The 26,734-nt window shown below is 44.8% G+C and overlaps 1 protein-coding gene across 16 annotated transcripts in view; it reads left to right on the top strand.

Moving 5' to 3' along the window:
- The window catches only part of LOC140199294 (C-X-C chemokine receptor type 2-like), an 87,873-nt gene that overhangs the window by 26,373 nt on the left and 34,766 nt on the right, over positions 1-26,734 (top strand). For 5 of the 16 annotated variants that reach the window (XR_011886395.1, XR_011886397.1, XR_011886396.1 and 2 more), the window contains exons 1-2: positions 1-4,277; positions 10,043-10,237. The exon at positions 1-4,277 is cut by the window's left edge and continues 26,373 nt beyond it. Coding sequence is in view for 11 of the 16 variants with exons in the window: in XM_072261094.1 (XP_072117195.1) it covers positions 15,651-16,721 (1,071 nt within the window). In the remaining 5 variants the exon portion in view is untranslated. Of the gene's footprint in view, positions 4,278-10,042; positions 10,238-15,647; positions 16,886-26,734 lie in introns of those variants that run through there. The other 11 variants (XM_072261097.1, XM_072261098.1, XM_072261101.1 and 8 more) reach the window with 9 other exon arrangements.

Here is a 26,734-nt window from a genome sequence, read left to right on the forward strand (position 1 = left end):
AAGAGGTTGTTGTTATGGCACCACTCAGTCAGATTTTCAATCTCTCTCTTCTTTGCTGATTCATCGCCATCTTGATTCAGCCTATGACAGTGACGTCATCTGCAAACTTGAATATTGAATTGGAGCTGTGCTTAGCCTCACAGTCATAAGTGTAAAGCATGTCGAGCAGGGGACTAAGCACACCGCCTTGTGGTGTACTTGTGCTGATGGAGATCGCGGAAGAGATGGTGTTGCTAATCTGAATGGCCTGGTGTCTGCAAGCGAGGAAATCAAGCATCCAATTGCACAAGGAGGTATTGAGGCCAAGGACTTAAAGCTTATTGGCTAGTTTTGAGAGGATGATAGTATTGAGTGCCAAGCTGCAGTTAATAAAGAACATCCTGATGTGTGTATCTTTGCTGTCCAGATATTCCAGGAATGAGCGACAAGCCAATGAGATGGTTCTGCTGTGGTATGCAAAATGGAGCAGATTCGAGTCACTTCTCAGGCAGGAGTTAATATTTTTCATCGTCAAGCCCTCTCTCAAAACATTTTACCACTGTGGATGCAAGTGCTACTGGATGATAGTCATTGAGGCAAGTTACCACGTTTTCAGTAAGTTCGTAAGACAAAACTTGCCCCATGCAAAGCCATGCTGGCTCTTTCTAATTAGACCATGGTTTTCCAAATGTTCATAAGTCCTATCCCTAAGAATTCTCTCTGGTAATTTCCCTACCACTGATGTGAGAGTCAACGATCTATAGTTTCCAAGATTATTCTTGGTTCCCTTCTTGAATAATGTTGACGTGTTCATTGGTAGGTCAAATATAAAGAGACAGTACACTGTTGAAGGCAAAACCTTTAACAGTGTTGATGAGCAGAGGGATCTTGAGATCTCTGAAAGTGGTCCCAAGCTACTATTATGAACTGTAACGTTTAAGAAATAAACCAGCAGCAAGAAATTTCACAGTGAGTCAGGTTTTACTGTTAAAACCACTATCTTTATCAGTATCTACTTATACTAACGTAACTTAGCCAAAATAAACAAATGTTAACAGTGTTATGTGTGTAACTATAGCTCCCAAACTAAATTAAGCTTGGGGAAGCAAGGCTTAGTGTCTTGAGATGGTAAAGTAGGAAAGTTCAGTTCATCCACAGAATGAATGATAGGCGAGAGATATTTGTAATATAGGGTGAAATGTAGAGAAAAGATGGTTATGTCGAATTCCACAGGTAAAAGAAAGTATTCCACAGATTCCACGATGGTAAAACGAGATAACAGTCACTGTAGATCTTGTCCGTCCTGTGGTTCCAAATCCACATACGAACTATCACCGAAAGTGATCTGTCACAGGAATATCGTCTTCAATTGGCTGCTGCACAACATACCCAGGTAAGGGTTGACACATAAGTGGTCTCCACAGGATATCGCGAAAAATCCGCTCCTTTGGATTATACAAAATGACAGTCCCACATTCGTTGTGCACTGTGTACCGATATTTAACCCAATCTTTTGGGCTTAAAAGAGCTTTAAACCATCGCAATGACCAGCTGAAGTTTCAGCAGCTGGTCTCCTTTCCCCCGCCTCTCTCCCTCTCAGCTGTGACTGTCTGTGTCCTTGTTTTAAAGTTAAGCAAGCCGCAAGTCAGTCAGTGAACAACATCATAGTCCCGCTTCACTTAGGCGCTCTTAAAGTGACAGTCCCCAGTAAACAAAACCTGTGGGTTCGTAACACTACAGGGATTGAAGAGTTGGTTAAAAATAAATAACAAATTTCATGACCTATGCATCAGTGATAATACATCTGATCCTGATTCATGGATAGGAAAGATAGGAAAGGTTTACACAGGGCAAATGAGACTAGCTTAGACAGATAATTTGGTCAGCAATGATGAGTTGGGTTGAAGGCACACACACAGACACACACACACACACACACACACACACACACTCACACACACACACACAGTTTCAGTATCTATAACTCCATAACCCCCGATCTTACTTGCATGAAACTCCACCAATATCTTGATCGCTTTGGCAGGAGCGTGTTCAGTCCGACACCATGCATCCAGAGCTCTGCGGAGGAATGTTAGAGAATGCAGAACTCTCAGATCCTCGTTGACATAAAACTCCTAAGGTCAGCATTCTAACAAGGCAGGCCCTCTGACCAGCTTCAAAAATCAAGAACTGAAAGCAACACGGGAAGAAGTTCAATGGCCTGGCCACAAAATGCAATCTCAGTTTTTTTGTTATTGTTGCACATCCTGATTCATCCCACAACCTCAGTTAAAGTGGGGTGCCACGGAAGCATGGAGCTTAAGGAAATGTCATTATAGCTCAGGGCACTGAAGTTCAGAGATCAATTCCAGAATCCTCTGTAAGAATGCTTATACCTTCCTCCCATGAATGCATGGGTTTCCTCCAGGTGCTCCGATTACCACCACAGTCCAAAGATGTATTATTTAGTAGATCACTTGGTCATTCTAAATTGTCCCGTGATTAGGCTAGGGTTAAATTGGTCAGTTGCTGGGCAGTATGGCTCATTGGGCAGAAGGGCCTGTTCCGTATTGCATCTCTTAAAACAAGTTGTATTTACACACCACTCATGATGAAGTTACAGCTCAATAAAACTCTGGTTACAACTTTAAAGCTAATCTTTAAAACGCTCATCTTGAACATTGGACGTTGTTAGGCAAATACACTGTGGGGGGTGAGCTGTGTATTACAAAGAAGACCGATGGATATAGGCCGAGTACAGACTTAATGGCACGATTCTTAGCAGCGTAGAAGAACAGCGGGATCCTAGGGTTTACATCCACAGGTCCCTCAAAGTTGCTGCTCAAGTTGATAGGGTTTGTTAAGAAGCTATATGGTGTGTTTGCCTTTGTTAGTGATGTAATATTGCTGTTCAATAAAACTCTGGTTAAACTCTGGAATATTGTGTTCAGTATTGGTTGCCTCATTATAAGAAGAATATGGAAGCTTTAGAGGGTGCAGGTGCAGAGATTTACCAGGATGCTTTCTGGATTAGAGAGCATGTCTTATGAGGGTAGGCTGAACAAACTAGGGCTTTTTTGCACAGGGAGAAAAAGGATGAGAAGTGACTTGATAGAGGTGTACAAGATGATAAGAGGTGGATAACAAGAGACTTTTTTCTCATGGCAGAAATGGCTAATATGAGTCATTTTAAGGGGATTGGAGAAAAGTATAAGGGGGTTGTCAGCAGTAGTTTTTTACAAGAGAAAGTGTTGGGTGTATGTAATGCACTGCCTGGGTGATGACAGTGAAAGATACACTAGGGACAATTAAGAGGCTCTATAGCTAGGCACATGGACGATAGAAAAATGGAGAGCTAAGTAGGAGGAAAGGGTTAGATTGATCTTAGAGTAGGTTAAGAGGTTAGCACAACTTCTATGTTCTACAAATACATGTTTCCCCCACCCATCCCCCCTACCACTTTCTGGAGTCCCCTGTCCACTCATGATGGCAGGGTGAAGATACACCTCGACCAAAGGCTCCTTCCCTCCGCTAAGGGAGGGTTTAAATTAATTTGGCAGGGGAAAGGAAACCAGAGTGATGGGGCTGAGGATGACGAAGGGTCTCGGCCTGAAACGTCGACTGCACCTCTTCCTACAGATGCTGCCTGGCCTGCTGTGTTCACCAGCAACTTTGATGTGTGTTGCTTGAATTTCCAGCATCTGCAGAACTCCTGTTGTCTGAGGATGAGCTAGTTGGTTTACAAACCGAGGCAGCATGTGGTGAGACTCGTGGCAAGGAGATGTTGATGATAGGGCAAAATTGCAGTCAGCAGGATGAAATGCATTGCAAAAAGGCGACAAAATCAAAAAAGGGTGATTAATGCAGGAGTGAAGGTGCTATATTTGAATGCATGCAGTATACAGAATAAAGTATATCGGAAACAGTTCTTTTTCTATCTTTAATGTCCTTTAATACCTCTTTTTTTCCCTTTCAGGGCTCTTTTGCAGACCCTGACCTGGAGTTATATGCTGACTTTGGTTCTTTGCAGGAATGGGATCCACTCTCAGGGTCTCACGACTGGCCGCTATTCGATATGCCAAGGACGCGGCCTAGAAAACTAGTGCGCCTTCAGGGTGCCAGATTTTCGTGGCTCTGGAGGTGGGTGGACTCGAGGTCAGTGTCGCCGCCCGGTGCATCGGGGGAGATGGAAGATCGAAAGCAGCGAGCTGGCTGCTGGCTGTGTGCCCAGAGACCCGAGTTCTTTGGGCATAGAGCTCGGAAAAAGCAACGCAACAGACTTTTAACACCATAAATCGGCAAGTTGTTTGTTATGTCTCCCCTCTTGCTGTGAAACCTCTTCTTCCTTTGTTAGAGGGAGAGAGAGAGAGAGAGAGAGAGAGAGAGAGAGAAAGAGGGAGAGAGAGAGAGAAAGCCTGTGGAATGTCAAATACTGGGTGAACAAGTACTCTTTGGGGTACTGCAAGTGTGTGACTTTATTGATGCTTTGCTGCACACTTGGGCGCTCGGTGGGGGTGTGCAGATGCTTTTTTGCAGGTGGGGGAGGAGGTGTCGTCACTTTGATGCTGTTTATGGATGGGAGGTGGGAGCTGGGGGCCTCTGGGGTTCTAACATTTAACTGTCATTCATTCTTTGGGCCACTCCTCTGTTTTTGTGGATGTTTGTGAAGAAAGAGAATTTCAGGATGTTCACAGTAGGAGAAATTTTGACCGGGGTGCCCAAACGTTTACATGCCACTGTATACTGTACACATTTCTCCGATATTAAATGTACCTATTGAAGTAGACGAACTTGTAGCACAGTTACAGATTGGCATGAATGATGTTGTAGGCTCCACTGAATCATGGCTGAAAGAAGATTATAGGATGCAAGGACACACATTGAATTGAAAGGACAGGCAGACAGGCAGAAGGGATGTGGTGGTCCTATTGGTGAATATTGAAATCAGGTGACCTCAGATTGGAAGGTTTAGAATCATTGTGGGTAAGACTAGGAAACTACGAGGGTAAAAAGACCTTGATGGGAGTTATATACAGACCTCTGAACAATAGTGAAGATGTGGTCTACAAATTTGAATGGTAGATATAAAATGTATACGAAAAGGGCAAAGTTACAATAGTCCGGGGGGGGGGGGGATTTCAAAATGCAGGTAGATTGGGAAAATAGGTTGGTGCTGGATCCCAAGAGGGGGAATTGTAGAGTACCTGCAAGATGGCTTTTTAGAGCAGCTCATGGTTGAGCCCACTATAGGGGATCAGCTATTCAGGAGTGGGTGTTGTGCAATGAAGAGGAATTGATTAGAGAGCTTAAGGTAAAATAACCTTTAGGGGAAGATATCATAAAATGATAGAATTCGCCCTGAAGTTTGAGATGGAGAAGCTAAAGTTAAATGTATCAGAAGATGCAGGATAGAAGTATTCTAAAGGCAGGATGACATTGCCATGGCTGACAAACAAAGTCAAAACTAACATAAAAGCATGTGAGGGACTGGGCTGTAACCACCATTTTCTGTTGCCTTTTCTATTCCTGGGAGTTGGTGTTTCTACACCAGACCATGATGCAATCAGTCAGGATACTCTCTACTGTGCATCTATTGAAGTTTGCCAAAGCTTTTGGTGGCATACTGAATCTATGAATCTCTTCTAAGAAAGAAGAGGTGCTATTGTGCCTTCTTTGTGATTGCACTTACGTGCTTTTCCTCGGAAACATCCTCTGACATGGTAACACGGATGAATTTAAAGTTATTGACCCTCTCCATCTCCAATCCCCCAGTGTGGACTGGCTGAGAAAGTCAATACCTGGCACTGACTGGTGTTACATGAGTTTTATTTGCCACCTAGTAGCCCAGACCTAGAGACTGCCCCGGTATTGGTGTATTTGGTTGTGGATGGCTTCATTATCTGAGGAGCTATGAATGAATGGCACTAGTGGTGGACCTGCTGTCCTTCTGGTTTGCTGTGCATTTGCTGGTTCATAGCACATCTACTGGTTGTGATGGATCTTCTGACTTGTGCTGTGCCTGCTGGTTTGTGATGGATCTTCTGACTTGTGCTGTGCCTGCTGGTTTGTGATGGATCTGCACGGTTAGAGACATAGAGTCATAAAGTACTACAGCACAGATGCAGGACATTCAGCCCATCTAGTTTGTGCTGGACTGTTATTCTGCTTAGTCCCATTGACCTACACCTGGACCATAGCCCTCCATACCCCTTGTGCCCATGTACCTATCCAAATTGCAATGTCTACATCTAACCCACACAATCACTTCTGCTCAAAGCTCATTCCACACTATCACAAACCTCTGAGTGAAGAAATTCCCTCTTATATTCCCCTTACAACTCGATGGAAATAGTCTGCTTGCATTTACCCTACCTATACCCCTCATAATTTTGTAGATCTCTGGCAGATCTCCCCTTATTCTCCTGTGCTCCAGGGATTAAAATGCTAACCTATTCTCTATAACTCAGGTCTTCAGTCCCAGCAATATCCGAAGTAAATTTTCTCTGTACTTGTTGATATATCACTGAAGACATGTACAAATTTCTACAGATGTACTGTAGAGAGCATTCTAACTGGCTGCTTCACCGTCTGGTGTTAGGGAGGGGTGCTACTGCACAGGATTGAAATAAGTTGCAGAAAGTTGTGACTCAGTCAGCTCCATCATGGGCACTAGCCTCAGTAGCATCCAGGATATCTTCAAAAGTGAAGCCTCAGAAAAGCAGCGTCAGTTAAGGGCCCCCACCACCCAGGGCATGCCCTCTTCTCATCGTGACTATCAGGAAGGAGGTACGGGAGCTTGAAGACAAACACTCAATAATTCAGGAACAGCTTCCACCCCTCTACCATCAGATTACTGAATGGACAATGAACCCATGAACACAACCTTATTAAATTTTTTGCACAACTTATTCAATTTATCTATTATATATATGTATTTACTATAATTCTGAGTTCAAGGCTTTATGGTCATGGTAGTCTTTCTTGGGGTAAACACAAGTGTCCCGTCAACACACACAAAAAGTTGCTGGTGAATGCAGCAGGCCAGGCAGCATCTATAGGAAGAGGTACAGTCGACGTTTCGGGCCAGGACCCTTTGTCAGGATTTGACTGCTACTTTTGTCCCTTACTTGGGAGTGAGAAAGTTGGCAACCCTAACTGTAAAAGACAATGTTGAGGTGAGTTTAACCCTACTTGAACACCCACCCCCCGGTCCGCAAGAATATTGTCAATATTAAAGCAGTCTGCGGTGCAAAACAGGTTGGGGACCCCTGCCTTAAGGGGAAATCCTGCCTGAAAAATCTGTTAGAGGAAATAACAGGCTGGATAGACAAAGAGGTGTCAGTGGATGTTGTTTACTTGAACTTTCAGAAGACCTTTGACATGTTGTTGTGTATGTGGCTGATAAATAAGATATGAGCCCATGGTATTACAAGACAGATACCAGCATGGATAAAAGAGTGGCGAACAAGTAAGAGGCAAAAAGTGGGCATAAAGGGGGCCTTTAGTGGTTGGCTGCCAGTGACTAGTGGTGTTCCACAGGGATCAGTGTTGGTACTGCTTCTTTTCACATCATATATCAATGATTTGGACGACAGAATTGATAGCACTGGGGCTAAGTTTGCAGACGATACAAAGATAGAAGGAGGGGCAGGTAGTGCTGAGAAAGCAGGAAATCTGAAGGAGGACCTGGACAGATTGAGAAAATGGGTAAAGAAGTGGCAGATGGAATATGCACTTTTATAGAAGGAATAAGGGCATAGACTATTTTCTAAACAGGAGAAGAATTCAATAATCAGAGGCACTGTGGAGGAAAGTTACAGAGCACAGAACTTTCATATACTCATTGATATAAACTTCCTGGTGTCAGCAATCTAACAAGGCAGGCTCTCTGCTAACTCAGAATGGATGCCTCAGCTTTCAAAAACCAGAAGTGAAAATTGGCTGATCCAGTTTACTACATTATCACCCAGGTCATTGACATAGATGAGAAATGACAACGGACCCACCTAGCACTGTTCCCTGCAGCACACCACTTGTCACAGGCAACCACCTACTCCCACTGTCTAGCTTCTCCCACGAAGCCGATGTTAAATCCAACTTACTACCTCATACTGAATGCCAAGCAACAGAACCTTCTTGACTAAGCTTCCATGCAGGACCTTGTCAAATACACCACTGCTTTGTGGTGTTTCTGCTAGACCTATAAGACTACAAGACAAAGGAGCAGAATTAAGCTATTCGGCCCATCAAGTGTGCTCCATCATTCCAACATGGCTAACTCATTTTCCCTCTCAGCCCCATTCTCCTGCCTTTTCCACTTCGATGCTCTGAATAATCAAGAACCTATCAACCCCTGCTTTAAATATACTCAATGACATGTCCTCCACAGCCATCCGTGGCAATGAATTCCACAGATTCACCACCCTCTGGCTAAAGAAATTCATCCTCATCTCTGTTCTAAAGAACAGAGACGAGGAGTTATGAGGATGTGCTTTCTGATCCTAGACTCCCCCACTGTAGGAAACAATTTGTCCACAGCTGCTCTACCTGGGAGGAGAGAGAGCAGCACGCCGCGCGTGCGCAGCCCTCCGGTGAAAAGTGATATCGTATCCGTTAAATAGGGGCTGTGGACAATTTTGATTTGATGGTGACAGACATGAAAGCACAGAGGAACATCTGGAGAAATTTCTGAAACGCTAGTTTGCTGCTGTTGTTACTGCGTTGTTGGGAATCTTCCGGAGGGAAGGCCTCAAAATCCCCGGCTTTGCCAGCTGTTGACGACCGAGATTGAGGTCGAATCGTTCAGACAGAGATGGCGCTCAGTACTCAGTGTTGGAGAGCTGATCGGAGGCTCGAAGTTTTCGGATGACTCAGAGTTGGACTGTGGTCAGGCATGGCAGGAAGAGTTTTCTTCCTTCTCCCGTCTGCGTGAGATGTGGGACATTTGAGAGACTTTGAACTTTTTACTGTGCTCATGGACTTCTTCATCAAGTTATGGTATTGTTATACTGTTGTAACTATATGTTATAATTATGTGGTTTTGTTAGTTTTTTCAGTCTTGGTCTGTCCTGTGTTTTGTAATATCACACCGGAGGAAATATTGCATCAGTTCTTAATGCATGCATTACTAAATGACAATAAGGGAGGACTGCGTGTCTTCATAATCTAGAATGAGATCCTCTTCATTCTCGTGAAGCCCCTCTGGAAGCCCCCCAGCAAGCACAGGCACAGAGCCATCAAACACTTCTCATATGTTAACCCTTTCATTCCCGGAATCATTCTCGTGGAGCCCCTCTGGACCCTCCTTAATGAACTTTTTTTTTCCTGCGATAAGGGGCCCCAAACTGCTTCCGACACGCCAAGTGCAGTCTGACCAATGCCTTATCAAGCCTCAGCTTTACATCCCTGATTTTATATTCTAGTCCTTTTGGAATGAATGTTAATATTGCATTTGCCTTCCTTACCACTAACTCAACCTGCAAGTTTACCTTCCTGGAATCCTGCATGAAGACTTCTAAGTTCCCTTGTATCTCTGATTTCTGACTTTTTTCCCCATTTAGAAATAGTCTGTGCCTTCATTCCTTCTACCAAATTGCATGACCATGCAGTTCCCTACATAATATTTCATCTGCCATTTTTTTTGCCCAAGCTCCAAATCTGTCCAAGTCTTTCTGCAGACTCTCTGCTTCCTCAAAACTATTTACTCTTTCACCTATCTTCGTATCATCCACAAAGCTATCAGGTCTGTCATCCAAATCATTGACATATAACTGAAATGAAAGGGTCTCTACATTAGATGCCAATAGCCAACCAGATAAGACCCCATTTATTCGCTCTCTTTGCCTCCTGCCAGTTAGCCAATCCATGCTAGTATCTTTCCTGTAAGATCATAGACTTTTTCTCCGTCCACAAACATCGGAGGTTTGTGCTACTTGCAAGTAAATGCCAAGTCACAACAAAGCGTGGAATCCCTCTGTGGTTTGGAATCTTTCTCAATCTGCATGAGTCAATCTTTTCTGCAACTGTTTACACCACATTTTGCAACATCCTTCCTATTCCACAGTGCCTTGGCTTCATTTACCAGAAAGTTTGGACTGAAGAGACCTCACTTCTCAGGGGCACATTTCTGCCTTTACCAGGAATTGTGGAGGGGGCTCCCGATCATCCTCCTTGCTTGTGGTTTGCCAATTGGATGACCTAGGAAATCATTACAGCAGCTGATATACAGGGCACAAAACACCAGGCGATCTTTGAAAAGGTATGTAGATTTTAATTGGTGATTGAATTAAGTTGAACCTGTATCTGTGATCAAGGAGAAATGATGGCGCCTGGATCACCCTCCCTGCTTGTGGTTTGCCCATTGGATAACCGAGAAAATGACCGTAATCTCATAGAAGCACTAAAGATTCTGCAGGTGCTGGAAATCCAGAGCAACACACGTGCACACGCATACCCACAAAGTGCTGGAGGAGCTCAGCAGGTCAGGTAGCATATATAGAGAGGAATAAATAGTCAACGTTCTGAGCTGCAGCCCTTCATCAGGACTGGAAGGGAAGGGGGAAGCGAGCTGTATAGGAAAGTGGGAGGAGAAAGGAGGACAAGTTGACAGGTGCATGGTGAGACCAGGTGAGGTGGTAGGTGGGATAATGTGAGAGGCTGGGAAGGGATAGGTGGAAAAGAGAAAGGACTGAAGAAAGAATATAGAGAGAGGACAGTGGACCATGTGAGAAATGGAAAGAGGAGGTGCACCAGAAGGAGGTGATGGGCAGCTGAGGAGAAGTGAATGGGTAAGAGGGGAACCAGAGTGGGGAATGGTAAAAAAAGAGGAAGGGGAGGGGGTGGAATTGCAGTGTAGAGAAACCGATGTTCATGCCATCAGGTTGGAGGCTATCCAGACAGTGATTTCGTTCCTATTTCAGAATCACAGTCAGAATTATGATCACTGACTTAGATGACGTGGAATCTGTTGTTTTCTGGCAGCAGTATAGGGCAAAGAACAGCACAGTGTCTGTCCTGGGACAGCTTCTGTCTCCACAATCACCACCGGCCCACCTGTTCTTCTGTTGCTGAATCTGTCCTCTCCGTTTGAGTCAGAGAGTCAGAACCTGGCTTGTTACCACTCTCTGAAGATGACATGAAATTTGTAGTTTTGCAGAGAAGTAAATTGCAAAGATACAAATTTCCTCTCAATTACTAATCAAATAAATAGTGCAAAAACGAAGGAATAGTGAGGTTGTTTTCGTGGATTGACCGACTATTGAGAAATCTGATGGCAGAGAGGAAGAAGCTGTTCCTGAATCATTGAGTGTGGGTGTACCTCCTTGCTGATGGTGGTAGTGAGAAGAGGGCATGTCCTGGGTGGTGAGAGACCTTAATGACGGATGCTGCATTCTTGAGGCACTGCCTCTTGAAAATGTGCTTGATGCTGGGGAGGTGAGTGCCCGGGATGGAGCTGGCTGAGTCTAGAGTCCTGTGCAGCCTCTTTCAATCTTGTGGTGGGCCCTCGAATTTCACAGCATTTGGTAGTGTAGCAAGTAATGCAATGTGATTACAGCTGGGGGTTTTCCGGAGTTCAGAGTTCAATTCCGTCGTCGTTCTGTAAGGAGTCTCTGTACGTCCTCCCCTTGGAATGCATGGATTTTCCTTAGGTAAGACATGGGAGCATATTAAGGCCATTTGGCCCATCGAGTCTGCTCCAGCATTCCATCATGGCTGATTTATTATTCCTCTCCACCCCATACTCTTGACTTCTCCCTATAGCTTTTGATGCCCTTACTAACCAAGAACCTATCAATCTCTGCTTTAAATATGCCCAGGGTCTTGCCCTCCACAGCTGTCTGGGGCAATGAATTCCAAAGATTTACCACCTTTTGGCTAAAGAAATTCCTCCTCTTCTCTGTTCTAGAGGGAGGTCCTTATATTCTGAGGCTGTGCTCTCTGGTCCTAGACACCCCCACTCTATCTCTATCACTCTACTCTATCTAGTCCTATCAATATTAAATAGGTATATCGAGCATCTGGGGCACCTTGAGTGGTGACTCGCTTTGCAGCAGAACTCTCGATGGCTGCTTAAACCTGATGGAAATAAAGCCCATTGTGGACATAGTCTTCACTGGACTCCACATAGGAAACATGGTTGCAGGTCAAGGATTCAAGTGCGTTTAAGGAAACAGAGCTTTAGACTCCCAGTACTGACTATCTTGCAGGCAAATATGCAGGGTCTGGTGAATAAAATCAATGTTCTCAGAGATAGGGTGCAGAATCAGAGGGACATTAGGCCTGTGTGTGTCATTTGGTTCACGGAATCCTGGTTAGCCTCTTCCATACCGGATGCAGTGATGCAGATACACTGTCAGGATAGATCTGTAGAGTCTCTCAAAAGCAGCGGTGGAGGTGTAAGCTTCATGATCAAATATATCAGTGCTATCCCAATTCTGCTCACCAGACCTGGAACATCTCGCAGCTGAGTGCTGTCCTTTTTACCTACCACGCGAGTTCTCTGGGATCATTTTGGTAGCGGTATACATTCCACCTCAGGCCAATGTCGGTCAGGCTTTAGGTGATCTGAGCAATGGGATCAGCATGCACAAAACAGCGCATCCTAACGCCTTCACCGTCGTTTTGGGAGATTTTAACCATGCCAGTCTGAAAAACACTAAGCAACTACCATCAACAGATTACTTGCAATACCAGAGGAAACAATTCACTGGACCATTGGTACACAACTATCAAGAAAGCCTTCCGTGCTATTCCACGCTCTCACTTTGGGAAGTCTGATCACCTGTACTTCTACTCCCTGAGTATAGGCAGAGACTGAAGACTGCAGCACCAGTGGTGAGGACCAAGAAGCTATGGACGAGCGAAGCACGTGAGTGTTTACAGGACTGCCTTGAATCGGTGGACTGGACTGTATTCAGGGATTCATCTTCGAATCTGGATGAGTATGCTGCAGTTGTTAGCGGCTTCATTAAAACCCATGTGGATGAGTATGTGCCTACAAAGACCCGATGGAGTATCTGGTAAGGCTCTGAAAACTTGTGCCAACCAACTGGCGGGAGAACAGTTTCCACCTCTCACTGCTACTGGTGAAAGTTCCCTCTTGCTTCAAAAAGGCAACAATTATACCAGTGCCTTAGAAGAATAACGTGAGCTGCCTTAATGACTATCGCCTGGTAGCACGCACATCTAGAGTGATGAAATGCTTTGAGAGGTTGGTCATGACTAGACTGAACTTCCCCCCACACCCCCAGCAAGGATCTGGACCCACTGGAATTTGCCTATCACCACAATAGGTCAACAGCAGATGCAATCTCAATGGCTCTTCACATGGCCTTAGACCACCAGGACAACACAAGCACCTATGTCAAAATGCTGTTCATCGACTATAGCTCAGCATTTAATACAATTATTCCCACAATCCTGATATAGAAGTTACAGAACCTGGGCCTCTGTACCTCCCTCTGCAATTGGATCCTCAACTTCCTAACCGGAAGACCACAATCTGTGTGGATTGGTGATAATGTCTCCTCCTCGCTGACGATCATCATTGGTACACCTCAAGAGTGTGTGTTTAGCCTACTGCTCTACTCTCTACATACCCATGACTGTGTGGCTAGGCATAGCTCAAATACCATTTAAAAATTGGCTAATGATACAACCATTGTTGGTAGAATCTCAGACGGAGATGAGAGGGTGTACAGGAACGAGATATACCAGCTAATGGAGTGCTATCGCAGCAACAACCTTGCACTCAACGTCAGACAAAAGAGCTGACTGTGGACTTCAGGAAGGGTAAGACGAAGGAACACATACCAATCCTCATAGAGGGATCAGAAGTGGAGAGAGTTGATGCAGTTATAAAGAAGGCAAGTTTGAAGAGATTTGGTATGTCAACAAAAACACTCAAGAACTACTATAGATGTACTGTGGAGAGCATTCTGACAGGTTGCATCACAGGACCAAAAGAAGCTGCAGAGGGTTGTAAATTTAGTCGGCTCCATCTTGGGTACTAGTCTACAAAGCTAGAACCCAGTTTTGAGGAATGCTAACTGCACTTTAAGGAGCTGTGTCTCAGAAAGGCAATGTCCATTATTAAGGACCCCCAGCACCCAGGGCCTGCCCTTTTCTCACTGTTACCATCATGTAGGAGGTACAGAAACCTGAAGGCACACACTCAGCGATTCAGGAACAGCTTCTTCCCCTCTGCCATCTGATTCCTAAATGGATATTGAACTCCTGAACACTACCTCACATTTTTAATATATATTTTTTTCTGTTTTTACACGATTTCTAATCTATTCAATATATATATAATGTAATTGATTTATTTTTTTTCTATATTATGTATTGCATTGAACTGCTGCTGCTAAGTTAACAAATTTTATGTCATATGCTGGTTATAATGAATCTGTTCCTGAATCTTTGAACCTGAACTGGGCATTGCACCTTCTTCTGAAACCCAACTTGGATAAACACACATAAAATGTTGGAGGAACTCAGTAGGTCAAACTGTGATCATAAATCAGTCATTATGAAATGGTGAAGCAGACTCGATGGGCTGAATGGCCTAATTCTGCTCCTATGTCTAACATTCCAAGTGTGGTCTAACCAGCATTTTATGGAGCTGCAACATTACCTCGTGGCTCCCAAACTCAGTTCTCCAATTAGCAAAGGCCAACAGACCATACACCTTCCCAACAACTCTATCAACTTACAACTTTGAGGGATTTATGAACAATCTATACACTGAACCATTTGAAGTTCCACTGCCTATTTGTAACATTTTCAGCTTTATTTCAGATTATAGATATATTTTTATCGATCTCCATATATTTATACACAATGACCCCTTCATTCAGTACCTCTTATACCTAATAAAGTGGACACTGGGTTTACGTTCGTGGTCTTCTGCTGCTGCTATAGTTCATCCACTCCAAGGTTCAACATGTTGTGCATTTAGGGATGTTCTTCTGCACACCATTGTAGTAACGCGTGTTTAATTTGAGTTACCGTTGCCTCCCTGTCAGCTTGAACAAGTCTGGCCATTCCCCTCTGACCTCTGTCATTATCGAGGCATTTTTGCCCACAGACTTGCTGCTCACTGGAAGTTCCTTAGCTTTTGTCTCCATTCTCTGTAAACTCCAGAGACTGTCGTGCGTGAGAATCCCAGCAGATCAGCAGTTTTTGAGATACTCAAACAATCCTGTTTGGCTTCATCAATCATTACACAGTCAACATCACTCAGGTCTCATTTCTTTCCCATTCTGATGTCAGGCCTGAACAAGAACTGAACCTGCAAGCTTTTATGCATTGAGTTGCTGCCACAAGATTGGTTGAGTAGGGCAGTACGGTGGTGTAGTGGTTAGCACAATGCTTTACAGTACCAGCGACCTGGGTTCAATTCCTGCCACTGCATGTAAGGAGTTTGTACGTTCTCCCCGTGACCGCATGGGTTTCCTCCCACAGTCCAAAGGTTAATTGGTCATTATAAATTTCCCCATGATGAAGCTTGGATTAAATTAGGCATGGTTCAAAGGACCGGAAGGGCCTATTCTGCACTGTATCTCAATAAATAAATAAATAAATATTTGCATTATTGGGCAGGTGTACGGGTGTATCTAATAAAGTGGCCACTGAGTGTGTATTTTCTCTTCTACCTTTTGTTTCAGAAAATGGCTGCCATAAAAATAAAAATTGATGACATCAATATTCATGACCTTTTTGGAAACTCCACCATCCCTCAATACTACAGTCATGACCCAAGAGTGTCACCCTGTCCACAAGTAATTATCAGTAGTTCTGTAAATGTTGTCTTGGCTATTGTCTACAGCCTGGCATGTTTCCTTGCCGTGATGGGGAACCTGGTGGTGATGATCGTCATTCTACACAATCGGCGCTCAACATCATCCACAGACATCTACCTGCTCCATCTGGCCACGGCTGACCTGCTCTTTGCAGTTTCTCTGCCCTTCTGGGCGGTGGATGCCATGTCTGGCTGGGTGTTTGGCGATGCCATGTGTAAGATTGTCAGCATGCTCCAGGAGGTGAATTTTTACAGTGGCATCCTGTTTCTGGCCTGCATCAGTGTTGACCGTTACCTCGCCATCGTCCACTCTGCCCAGCCCCATTGGCAGAAGCGGCCATTCCTGATCAAACTGGTCTGTGCTGTTGTGTGGGTGCTGGCTGTTCTCTTGTCTTTACCCATCCTCTACAAGGGCAAGTTCGCCTACGATGGAAGAGTCCTGTGTTACGAGTTACTCGAGGGTGAATCCATCGCAACCTGGAAAAACACCACCAGGTTCTTGCGTCATGTCATTGGGTTCCTCATCCCACTGGGTGTCATGGTCTTCTGCTACAGCGTCACCATCCACAGACTGTGTCAGACAAAGGGTTTCCAGAAGCAGAAAGCCATGAAGGTCATTATCGCCGTGGTGCTTGCATTTCTCATTTGTTGGCTGCCCCACAATATCACCGTGTTTGTCGACACTCTGTTAAGGGGCAAACTCATCACTGACTCTTGTGATAGGCGTAAACACATCACCATTGCTCTGAATGTGACCCAGTGTTTGGGATCTCTACACAGCTGTGTGAACCCAATCCTGTATGGCTTTATCGGGATAAAATTTCGGAGGAACCTGGTCAGACTCCTGGCTAATAAAGGACTCGTGAGCTCAAGTTATGAAACTCAGTTTCAGAGAACCGTCCAGTCCTCAGTCACTGGGACAACATCAGTCACTATTTAGACACAGTGTGAGAGCTTCTGCCATCTTTCAGTGTGAAGTTGGATGCATAATAAAGGACTGCTACTACTATTGATCAAACATGAGGAATTCTGCAGATGCTGGAAATTCAAGCAACACACATCAAAGTTGCTGGTGAACGCAGCAGGCCAGGCAGCATCTCTAGGAAGAGGTACAGTCAACGTTTTGGGCCGAGACCCTTCGTCGGGACTAACTGAAAGAAGAGATAGTAAGAGATTAGAAAGTGGGAGGGGGAGGGGGAGATCCAAAATGATAGGAGAAGACAGGAGGGGGAGGGATGGAGCCAAGAGCTGGACAGGTGATTGGCAAAAGGGATATGAGAGGATCATGGGATAGGATCCCCAGGGAGAAGGAAAAGGGGAAGGAGGGGAAAAAACCCGGAGGATGGGCAAGGGGTATAGTCAGAGGGACAGAGAGAAAGAATGTGTGTATATAAATAAATAACGGATGGGGTACGAGAGGGAGGTGGGGCATTAGCGGAAGTTAGAGAAGTCAATGTTCATGCCATCAGGTTGGAGGCTACCCAGACGGAATATAAGGTGTTGTTCCTCCAACATGAGTGTGGCTTCATCTTTACAGTAGAGGAGGCTGTGGATAGACATATCAGAATGGGAATGGGATGTGGAATTAAAATGTGTGGCCACTGGGAGATCCTACTTTCTCTGGTGGACAGAGTGTATCTTTCCAGCTTTCCCTCCCCCCCCCTACTTTCCGCAGGGATCACTCCCGACGTGACTTCCTTGTCCATTCGTCCCCCCCATCCCTCCCCGCTGATCTCCCTCCCAGCACTTATCCGTGTAAGCGGAACAAGTGCTACGCATGCCCTTACACTTCCTCCCTTACCACCATTCAGGGCCCCAGCCAGTCCTTCCAGGTGAGGCGACACTTCACCTGTGAGTCAGCTGGGGTGATATACTGCGTCCGGTACTCCCAGTGTGGCCTTCTATATATTGGCAAGACCCAATGCAGACTGGAAGATCGTTTTGCTGAACACCTACGCTCTGTCTGCCAGAGAAAGCAGGATCTCCTAGTGGCCACACATTTTAATTCCACATCCCATTCCCATTCTGATATGTCTATACACGGCCTCCTCTACTGTAAAGATGAAGCCGCACTCAGGTTGGAGGAACAACAGCTTATATTCAGTCTCGGTAGCCTCCAACCTGATGGCATGAACATTGACTTTTCTAACTTCCGCTAATGCCCCACCTCCCCCTCGTACCCCATCTGTTATTTATTTATATACACACATTCTTTCTCTCTGTCCCTCTGACTATACCCCTTGCCCATCCTCTGGATTTTTTCCCCCGTCCCCCTTTTCCTTCTCCCTAGGCCTCCTGTCCCATGATACTCTCATATCCCTTTTGCCAATCACCTGTCCAGCTCTTGGCTCCATCCCTCCCCCTCCTGTCTTCTCCTATCATTTTGGATCTCCCCCTCCCCCTCCCATTTTCAATTCTCTTACTAGCTCTTCCTTCAGTTAGTCCTAACGAAGGGTTTCGGCCTGAAACGTCGACTGTACATCTTCCTAGAGATGCTGTCTGGCCTGCTGCGTTCACCATCAACTTTGATGTGACTATTGATCAAACTCTATCCTATTCCGCCTGGGGAAAGTCACTTCTAGTTCCTTACGGATAGCATCAAGTTATAACCAAAGATTAAAGATTAGCTTTAATTGTCACGTATAGATTAGAAAATACAGATGAATCTGTCCTGTTCTGCCAAGGAAATTGGACATAGAGTATGGACCACAGCCTGTAGTGGGCTGTAATGCTCAATGTTCAATATATGTTCTATGACCATCAATGAAAATCTCAATGAGCAGAGATCTCAGAACAGATCTACATAGAACACCACTGGTCACTGATGTCCATGTCGAATACACTTCATTGATTACCATCCTCATGCAAACCAATTCTGTATCCACACATCCCGGTTTTCCAAGATCCCATGCATCTTGACTTTCTGAATGAGCCTACCATGGGGAACCTTACCAAACGCCTTACTAAAATCCATATACACCACATCCACTGCTCCACCTTCATCAATATGCTTTGTCACATCCTCAAGTAATTCAGTGGGGCTCGCGAGGCAAAACTTACCACTCACAAAACCATGCTCACTATCCCTAATCAGTCTATGCTTCTCCAAATGCTCATAAACTCCTCTTTAAGACTGCTCCCCAATAATTTGCCCACCACCGTAGTAAGACTCACTGGTCTATAATTCCCAGGATTATCCCTACTTCCTTTCTGGAATAACATTTCCCACCCTTCAATCATCTGTTACTACTCCAATGGGTAGTGAGGATGCAATGATCATCACCGGGGCATAGCAATCTCTTCCCTTACTTTCCATAGTAATCTAGGGTGTACTCTGACTTTCCGATGAGTCTACCATGGTTAATAGATAAAATCCCTTGTGGAAAGTGACTTCAAATTGCTTCCAGATAATATCAAGTTATAATGGAGAAACAAATTTTGAACATAACTGCAAGTGCCCGAGACTGTAAATAAAACCAGAAAATGCTGTGAATTCTCGGCAGATCAGTTGGAGTCTGTGGAGAGATGAAGCTGATGAAATGATATCGATCTGAATTTCTATCTGCTTCTTCCTCCAAAGATGCCGATTTTTATTTTTGAATAAATGCTATTGCTTCTCTGGACTGATGTGTTTCTAAAATAAACTGGCCTTGTTTTCCCGTGTGATATGTTCGTACATTGGGGACCTTTATCAAATAAAATTGCACTTACGACGGTAACTGGCTCAAATATGGGAGTCTTAGAGCATGACACTGTAAGGCATATGATTAAGGTTAGGCCATTCCATGCATTGAGTCTGCACTGTTACTCGATCATGGCTGATTTATTATCCCTCTCAACCCCATTCTCCTGTCTTCTCCCCAAACCTTTAATCCCCTTACTAATCAAGAACCACTGCTTTAAATATACCCAATGATTTGCCATCTGTGGCAATAAATTCCTCTGGCTAAAGAAATTTCTTCTCATCTCTGTTCTAAATGTATGTCCTTGCATTCTCAGGTTAGACTCCCCAGCTATAGGAAAAAATCTCTCCAGATCTCCTCTGTCTAGACCTTTCATAACCACATGGCCTTTGCCATAGTCACACATTCAAAGATGAAGGATAAACTTTTTTTGTTACATATACATTTAAATGCACTAGGCACTTGCTGTGGTGTGTTGTTCAGGGCACAGTACACACCGTAACCTGCAAGGGGTGTAACACCTGTCTGTACATCTCCTCCCTCACCACCATCCAGTGCCCTCAAGAGCCCATCCAGGTGAGGTTGGCATTCACATGTAAAACATAATATAGAACACTACAGGCCCTTCAGCCCATAATGTTATGCCAACCTTCTCACAGTCACAGTCACAGTCATACTTTATTGATCCCAGGGGAAATTGGTTTTCATTACAGTTGCACCATAAATAATAAATAGTAATAGAACCATAAATAGTTAAATAGTAATATGTAAATTATGCCAGTAAATTATGAAACAAGTCCAGGACCAGCCTATTGGCTCAGGGTGTCTGACCCTCCAAGGGAGAAGTTGTAAAGTTTGATGGCCACAGGCAGGAATGACTTCCAATGACGCTCAGTGTTGCATCTCGGTGGAATGAGTCTCTGGCTGAATGTACTCCTGTGCCTACCCAGTACATTATGTAGTGGATGGGAGACATTGACCAAGATGGCATGCAACTTAGACAGCATCCTCTTTTCAGACACCACTGTGAGAGAGTCCAGTTCCATCCCCACAACTTCACTGGCCTTATGAATGAGTTTGTTGATTCTATTGGTGTCTGCTACCCTCAGCATGCTGCCCAGCACACAACAGCAAACATGATAGCACTGGCCTCCACAGACTCATAGAACATCCTCAGCATCGTCCGGCAGTTGCTAAAGGACCTCAGTCTCCTCAGGAAATAGAGACGGCTCTGACACTTCTTGTAGACAGCCTCAGTGTTCTTAGACCAGTCCAGTTTATTGTCAATTTATCCTACTCCGTGATCAATCTAACCCTTCCCTCCTACATAGCTCCCATTTTTCTATCACCCATGTGTCTATCTAAGAGTCCCTTAAGTGTCCCTAATGCATCTGCCCCTACCGCCACCCCGGCACACACTCAGCCCACTCTCTGCGTACCTTCCTTCCTATTTGCTGTAACTGAAGTTACAGAAACATGGGGGAGGCAAGGTAGTGTAGCGTATAGTGTAACGCTGTCACAGTGCCAGCAAGCTGCGTTCAATTCCGCCGCCTTCTGTAAGTAGTTGGTACGTTCTCCCCGTGATCGTGCGGGTGCCCTGGTTTTCTCCCGCATTCCAAGAACGTACGGGTTAGTAGGTCAATTGGTCACGTCGGTGTAACTTGGCGGCACCGACTTGTTGGACTGGAAGAGCCTGGTGCCTTGCTGTATCTCAAATTAACTGAGATAAATGGAGCAATACCACACGGACACAGGCCATTTGACCCATCTAGCTATGCTGACCACAGTGCCTACCTGGATTGTCCCAATTCCCTGTTTTCAGCCATAGCCAAGACCCACCCCTCCAACCAAGAAGCACTTGGACGTACCTGTCCAAGGGCTTGATAAATTGTACCTGCCTCGGCCAATTCTGCAGGCAGCTTGTCCATATGCTCACCACCCTCTGTCTGAAAAAGTTGCTGGGGTGTTAACTTTGGAGGGCACTCAATGTCCACATTCTATGAACCAATAATAATTTTGGATATAACTGCCTTTGCATCTTTTACCTCAGTGCCACTTTACCACGTTACTCACTTCTCCATTAACCCTTTAGTGTTTAATGTTTCCCACACAAAAAAAAAGCCATGTCTGAAAAATCAGACCTCTTCAAGTCCGGACCGATTGGCTGGAGCCCCAAGTCTGCGAATCTCCGTGTGTCCACTGGGGAAGTCGAAGGCCCTTTCTCTGCGGGGCTGAGTTTGAATCCGCTGAGGGTGGAGGAGGAAGAAGAAGATGGCCTGTCCTGGTGTTGAAGGACTCTGTATGTATAGGGGTGGGTGGGAGGAACGGGACTGGCTTTGCTGTTGGTTTGTTGCTTCTTGTGTTCTGTGTTGTTCTGCCAAGCATTTTGGGACTGCCATGGTGGTGCCGGAATGTGTGGTGACACTTGGGGTTTGCCCTCAGCGCACCCTTATATTGTGTTGGTTGTTAACACAAATAATACATTTCATGCTATGTTTTGATGTACATGTGATAAATAAACTTGAATCTCGAATCTTGCGATGGTTCTGAAAATCAATGACTGCACAGTCTTTTGGAGGAAGTCTTATTCCTCAGTGGTTATCCCTGTGGTTTTTGAAATTTATTATTTTAAGAGCTCCAAGTATGACGACATACTCTCATTTTTGTTAGTTACAAGGCAGGTCTCAGAGGACTTGCAATAATATTCCCCAAACAGTCCTTTTTTTTCCAAGATGGCACTGAGCTACGATCTCCATCAAGGTTGTGGCTTGCACTTAACATAAGTTCATTGCGGGTGGTTTTGGGGATAGAGGGGGAGGTTAGAGGTCAGATTAGAGTTTAGGGACAGTGATATGTGAGGAGTTAGAGGGCATGCCTCTGCTCCAGGCTTGAAGGCCATGCAAGCAGAAGGAACAATGGTCAGTCCTTTGGCGTGCCTGAAGTTCATCTCGAGTTTGGGAGAAAGGTTGAGAAGATTGGATGTGTTGCCCTTGGAGTTGAGAAGAATCAGTGATGAAGCCTGGAGACCTGTCCTAGAGTTGGAGAATTGTCCATGCATGTAGGAGTGAGGAAAGGGGCTTGCTTTGCTGCTGTTGTTTTGTTGCTTGTCGTGGTTTGTGTTGTTCTGCTGAACACTGTGGGCGTGCTGTGTTTGTGCCAGAATGTAGCCCAGCACATCCTTGGGTTTGCTGGTTATTAATGCAAGTGACACATTTCACTGCAAGTTTTGATGTACACGAGTAAAATAAATGAATCTGATGAGTCTCAACTCACTAGGTTGGTTTCTGGAAAGAAATACATTTAAAAAATATTATTCTTATTTTAGTTTGGACATTCAGCATGGGACAGGCCTTTCCAGCCCAATGAGCCCACACTGTCCAGCCCTATTTAACCCTAGCCTCATCACAAGACAATTTACCATGACCAATTATCCTACCAACCGAAACTTGATAGAAAACTGGAGCACCTGGTGGAAACCAACACACTCACAGGAAGAACATACAAACTTCTTACAAACAGCTCCAGAACTGAACTCCAAACTCCGATGTCCCGAGCTGTAATAACATCACACTAACCGCTATGCTATTGGGGATGATTGGATGCATTACCTCTGGAGCTGAGAAGAATCAGTGATGATCTTAACGATCAAGGATCAATTTTATTCACCATATTAATTTGCATGTGTGAGGAATTTCCTGTGGTGTGTTGGTCAGGGTGCAACATGCAGTAGTTATAAAGAATAAATAATTATATAAATATAAGGAACTATTTGTAAATATAGAACCTAATTAATTTAGATTGGGGGGGATATGGAATAAAATGTGCATAAATATATGAATACTAGTGTGTATTTGCAATGTAAACGGCATTTTTAAAAGAGGCTTAAAGTGTTTAAAATGCAGAGCAGTGAAGGCAGTAATTGAAAGAGGGATTGAGGGGTGCTAGCTAGAATGGTTGATCAGATTAACTGTCCCCGGAAAAACCTTCTAAGATGGTGTGAAGTTTTTGTTTTAATATTCCAAAAGGGCTTTCCAGAAGGGAGGTTTTGGAAAAGGCAGTGAGCAGGGAGGGTAGTGTCCACAATGAGTTTTCAGCACGCTCCTTTGTCCTGAACACATACAAGCCCCTCAGTGATTTTAGACTGCAGCCAAAGATCTTTTGTTTTGACCCAACGGTTAGCTGTAGTTTTTTGTATATAGTGAGAGAATGCCGCCTTTCTGAGACACTGCTCCCTGAAGATGTCTTGGGTAATACAGAGGCTAGTACCAAGATGGAGCTGACTAATTTTACAACTTTCTGTAGCTTTTTTCAGTCCTGTGCTGTGTCTCACTGCGCGTCCCCCCCCCCATTCCAGATAGTGATACAACCTGTCAAACTGCTGTTCACGGTACATCTGAAGAAGTTTTTGAATGTTTTAGGTGACAAACTAAATCTCTTAAACTCCTAATGAAATATAGCCACTGTCTTGCTTTCTTTATAGCTGCATCAATATGTTGGGACCAGGTTAGATCCTCAGAGATCTTGACACCCAGGAACTTGAAATTGCTCGCTCTCTCCACTTCTGATCCCTCTTTGAGGATTGGTTCACGTTCCCTCATCTTACCCTCCCCGAAGTCCACAATCAGATCTTTGGTCTTACTGACGTCAAGTGCAAGGTCACCACTCAACTGCTTAACCAGCTGGTATATCTTGCTCCTGTGTGCCCTCTCGTCTCCATCTGAGATTCTGTCAACGATAGTTGTATCAACAGCAAATTTATAAATGGCATTTGAGGTATGCCTAGCCACATGGTCATAGAGTAGAGCTGCAGACTAAGCACACCCCTATGAGGTGTATCAGTGTTGATTGTCAGCGAGGAGGATTTATTCATACCAATCTGCACAGACTGTGATCTTCCGGTTAGGAAGTTGAGGATCCAATTGCAGAAGGAGAGGTACAAAGACCCAGGTTCTGTATCTTATTGATCAGGACAGTAGGAATGATGGTGTTAAAAGCTGAACTACAGTCAACGAACAGTATCCTGACATAGGCGTTTGTATTGTCCAGGTGATCTAAGGCTGTGTAAAGAGCCTTTGAGAATGCATCCTCCATTGATCCGTTGTGGTGATTGGCAAATTGCAGTGGGTCCAGATCTTTGCTGAGGCAGGAGATGACTCTGGCCATGACCAACCTCTCAAAGTTACTGGGATGATAGTAATTAAGGCACCTCACGCTACTCTTCTTGGGCACTGGTATAATTGTTGCCATTTCGAAGCAGGTGGGAACTTCTGACCATAGCAGTGAGAGGCTGAAAATATCTTTGAATACTCCTGCCTGTTGGTTGGCACATATTTTCAGATCCTTACCAGATACTTCACTGGGGCATGTCAAGTCCATGAAGTCCCATGGTGATCAGCAAGTGGTGAAGGGGACAGGTTTATGAGGTCTGGAAGCCCTTAGTCTAGAATATGTGGATCCCAGATCAGCCTCTATTGGAGGAGCCAGCAACAGACAAGCCCTGAGGAGAACATCATACAGAACTCGAGTGATCGCACCAGTACTACCATCTTAACTCTGTCCTGATGAAGGGTTTCAACACAAAGTATTGACAATTCCTTTCCTGTTGTGATAAACTGGAGAAATTGTTTTAGGGTAGTTAACAAATTGACAGCATGCAAATGTTATGAACCACTGAGGAATTCGAGACAGCAGATGGCGCCACGGTAGCGCAGTACAGGCATGTTAAGCCATGACGTGCCGACCTTTTAACCTACTCTAAGATCAATCAAACAATTCCATCCCAAATATCCCTTCTATCATCCATGAGCCTACAGAAGAGTTCCATAAATACCCCTAATGTATCTGCCTCTACCACACCCCTGACAGGCATCCCATGCATCCATCACTCTCTGTGTACAAAAAAAAGACTACCTCTGATATCCCCCATATTCTTTCCTCCAACCACCTTAAAATTAGGAAGTGGAGGGATGGGCTAGTAAATTTGTTGATGACACAAAGGTTGGGGGTGTTGTGGATAGTGTGGAGGGCTGTCAGAGGTTACAGCAGGACAACAATAGGATGCAAAACTGGGCTGAGAAGGGGCAGATAGAGTTCCACCCAGATAAGTGTGAGGTGGTTCATTTTGGTTGGTCAAATATGATGGCAGAGTATAGTATTAATGGTAAGACTCTCGGCAGTGTGGAGGATCAGAGGGATCTTGGGGTCCAAGTCCATAGGACACTCAGAGCTGCTGCGCAGGTTGACTCTGTGGTTAAGAAGGCATATGGTGTATTGGCCTTCATCAACTGTGGGGTTGAGTTTAAGAGCCGAGAGGTAATGTTACCGTGGTCAGACCCCACTTGGAGTACTGTGCTCAGTTCTGGTCACCTCACTACGGGAAGGATGTGGAAACTATAGAAAGGGTGCAGAGGAGATTTACAAGGATGTTGCCTGGATTGAGGAGCATGCCCTATGAGAATAAGTTGAGTGAACTTGGCCCTTTTCTCTTTGGGGTGACGGAGGATGAGAGGTGACCTATTAGAGATGTATAAGATGTTGACAGGCATTGATCATGTGGATAGTCAGAGGCTTTTTCCCAGGGCTGAAAAGGCTAGCATGAGAGGGCACAGTTTTAAGGAGTTTGCAAGTAGGTACAGAGGAGATGTCAGGGGTAAGTTTTTTATGCAGAGAGTGGTGAGTGTGTGGAATGGGCTGCTGGTGACAGTGGTGGAGACAGATACAATAGGGTCTTTTAAGAGGATAGGTACATGGAGCTTAGAAAAATAGAGGGTTATAGGTAACCCGAGGTAATTTCTAAACTAAGTACATGTTTGGAACAGCATTGTGGGCTGAAGGGCTGTATTGTGCTGTAGGCTTTCTATGTCTCTATGCCCCCTCGTATTAGCCTTTTCCACCCTGCGAAATAATGTCACGGTCCGGTCCGTGGACTCAGAACTCTGGGTCTTCCAGCTGTCCCTTGTTTTGGTTGAGTTAATCATAGGCACCTGATTCCCATCTTGCGGCTTGGACTATAAGTAGCCTTGGGGATGACTGTGGGCTGCTGGTTTGTCTTGTCAAGATTCTCTGGGAGTAACCTGCTGGTGGAAGGCTAGAGTGGCCACTTGCCATCTTTAGGCTGTGTTAGAGAACCATTGCTTCATGGAGCCTTGCTGTTGGTAGTTGGAGCTGTCTTTGTGGTATGGATCTGGCTGTTTCCTGAGCCAGCTGAGTGGCTGCCAGCCACTCCGAGCTAGGCAGGGATCTGGATATTTCTGGACCCAGATGAGGTTGC

This window comes from Mobula birostris, chromosome 6 (assembly GCF_030028105.1).
Source record: "Mobula birostris isolate sMobBir1 chromosome 6, sMobBir1.hap1, whole genome shotgun sequence".
Taxonomy (NCBI): domain Eukaryota; kingdom Metazoa; phylum Chordata; class Chondrichthyes; order Myliobatiformes; family Myliobatidae; genus Mobula; species Mobula birostris.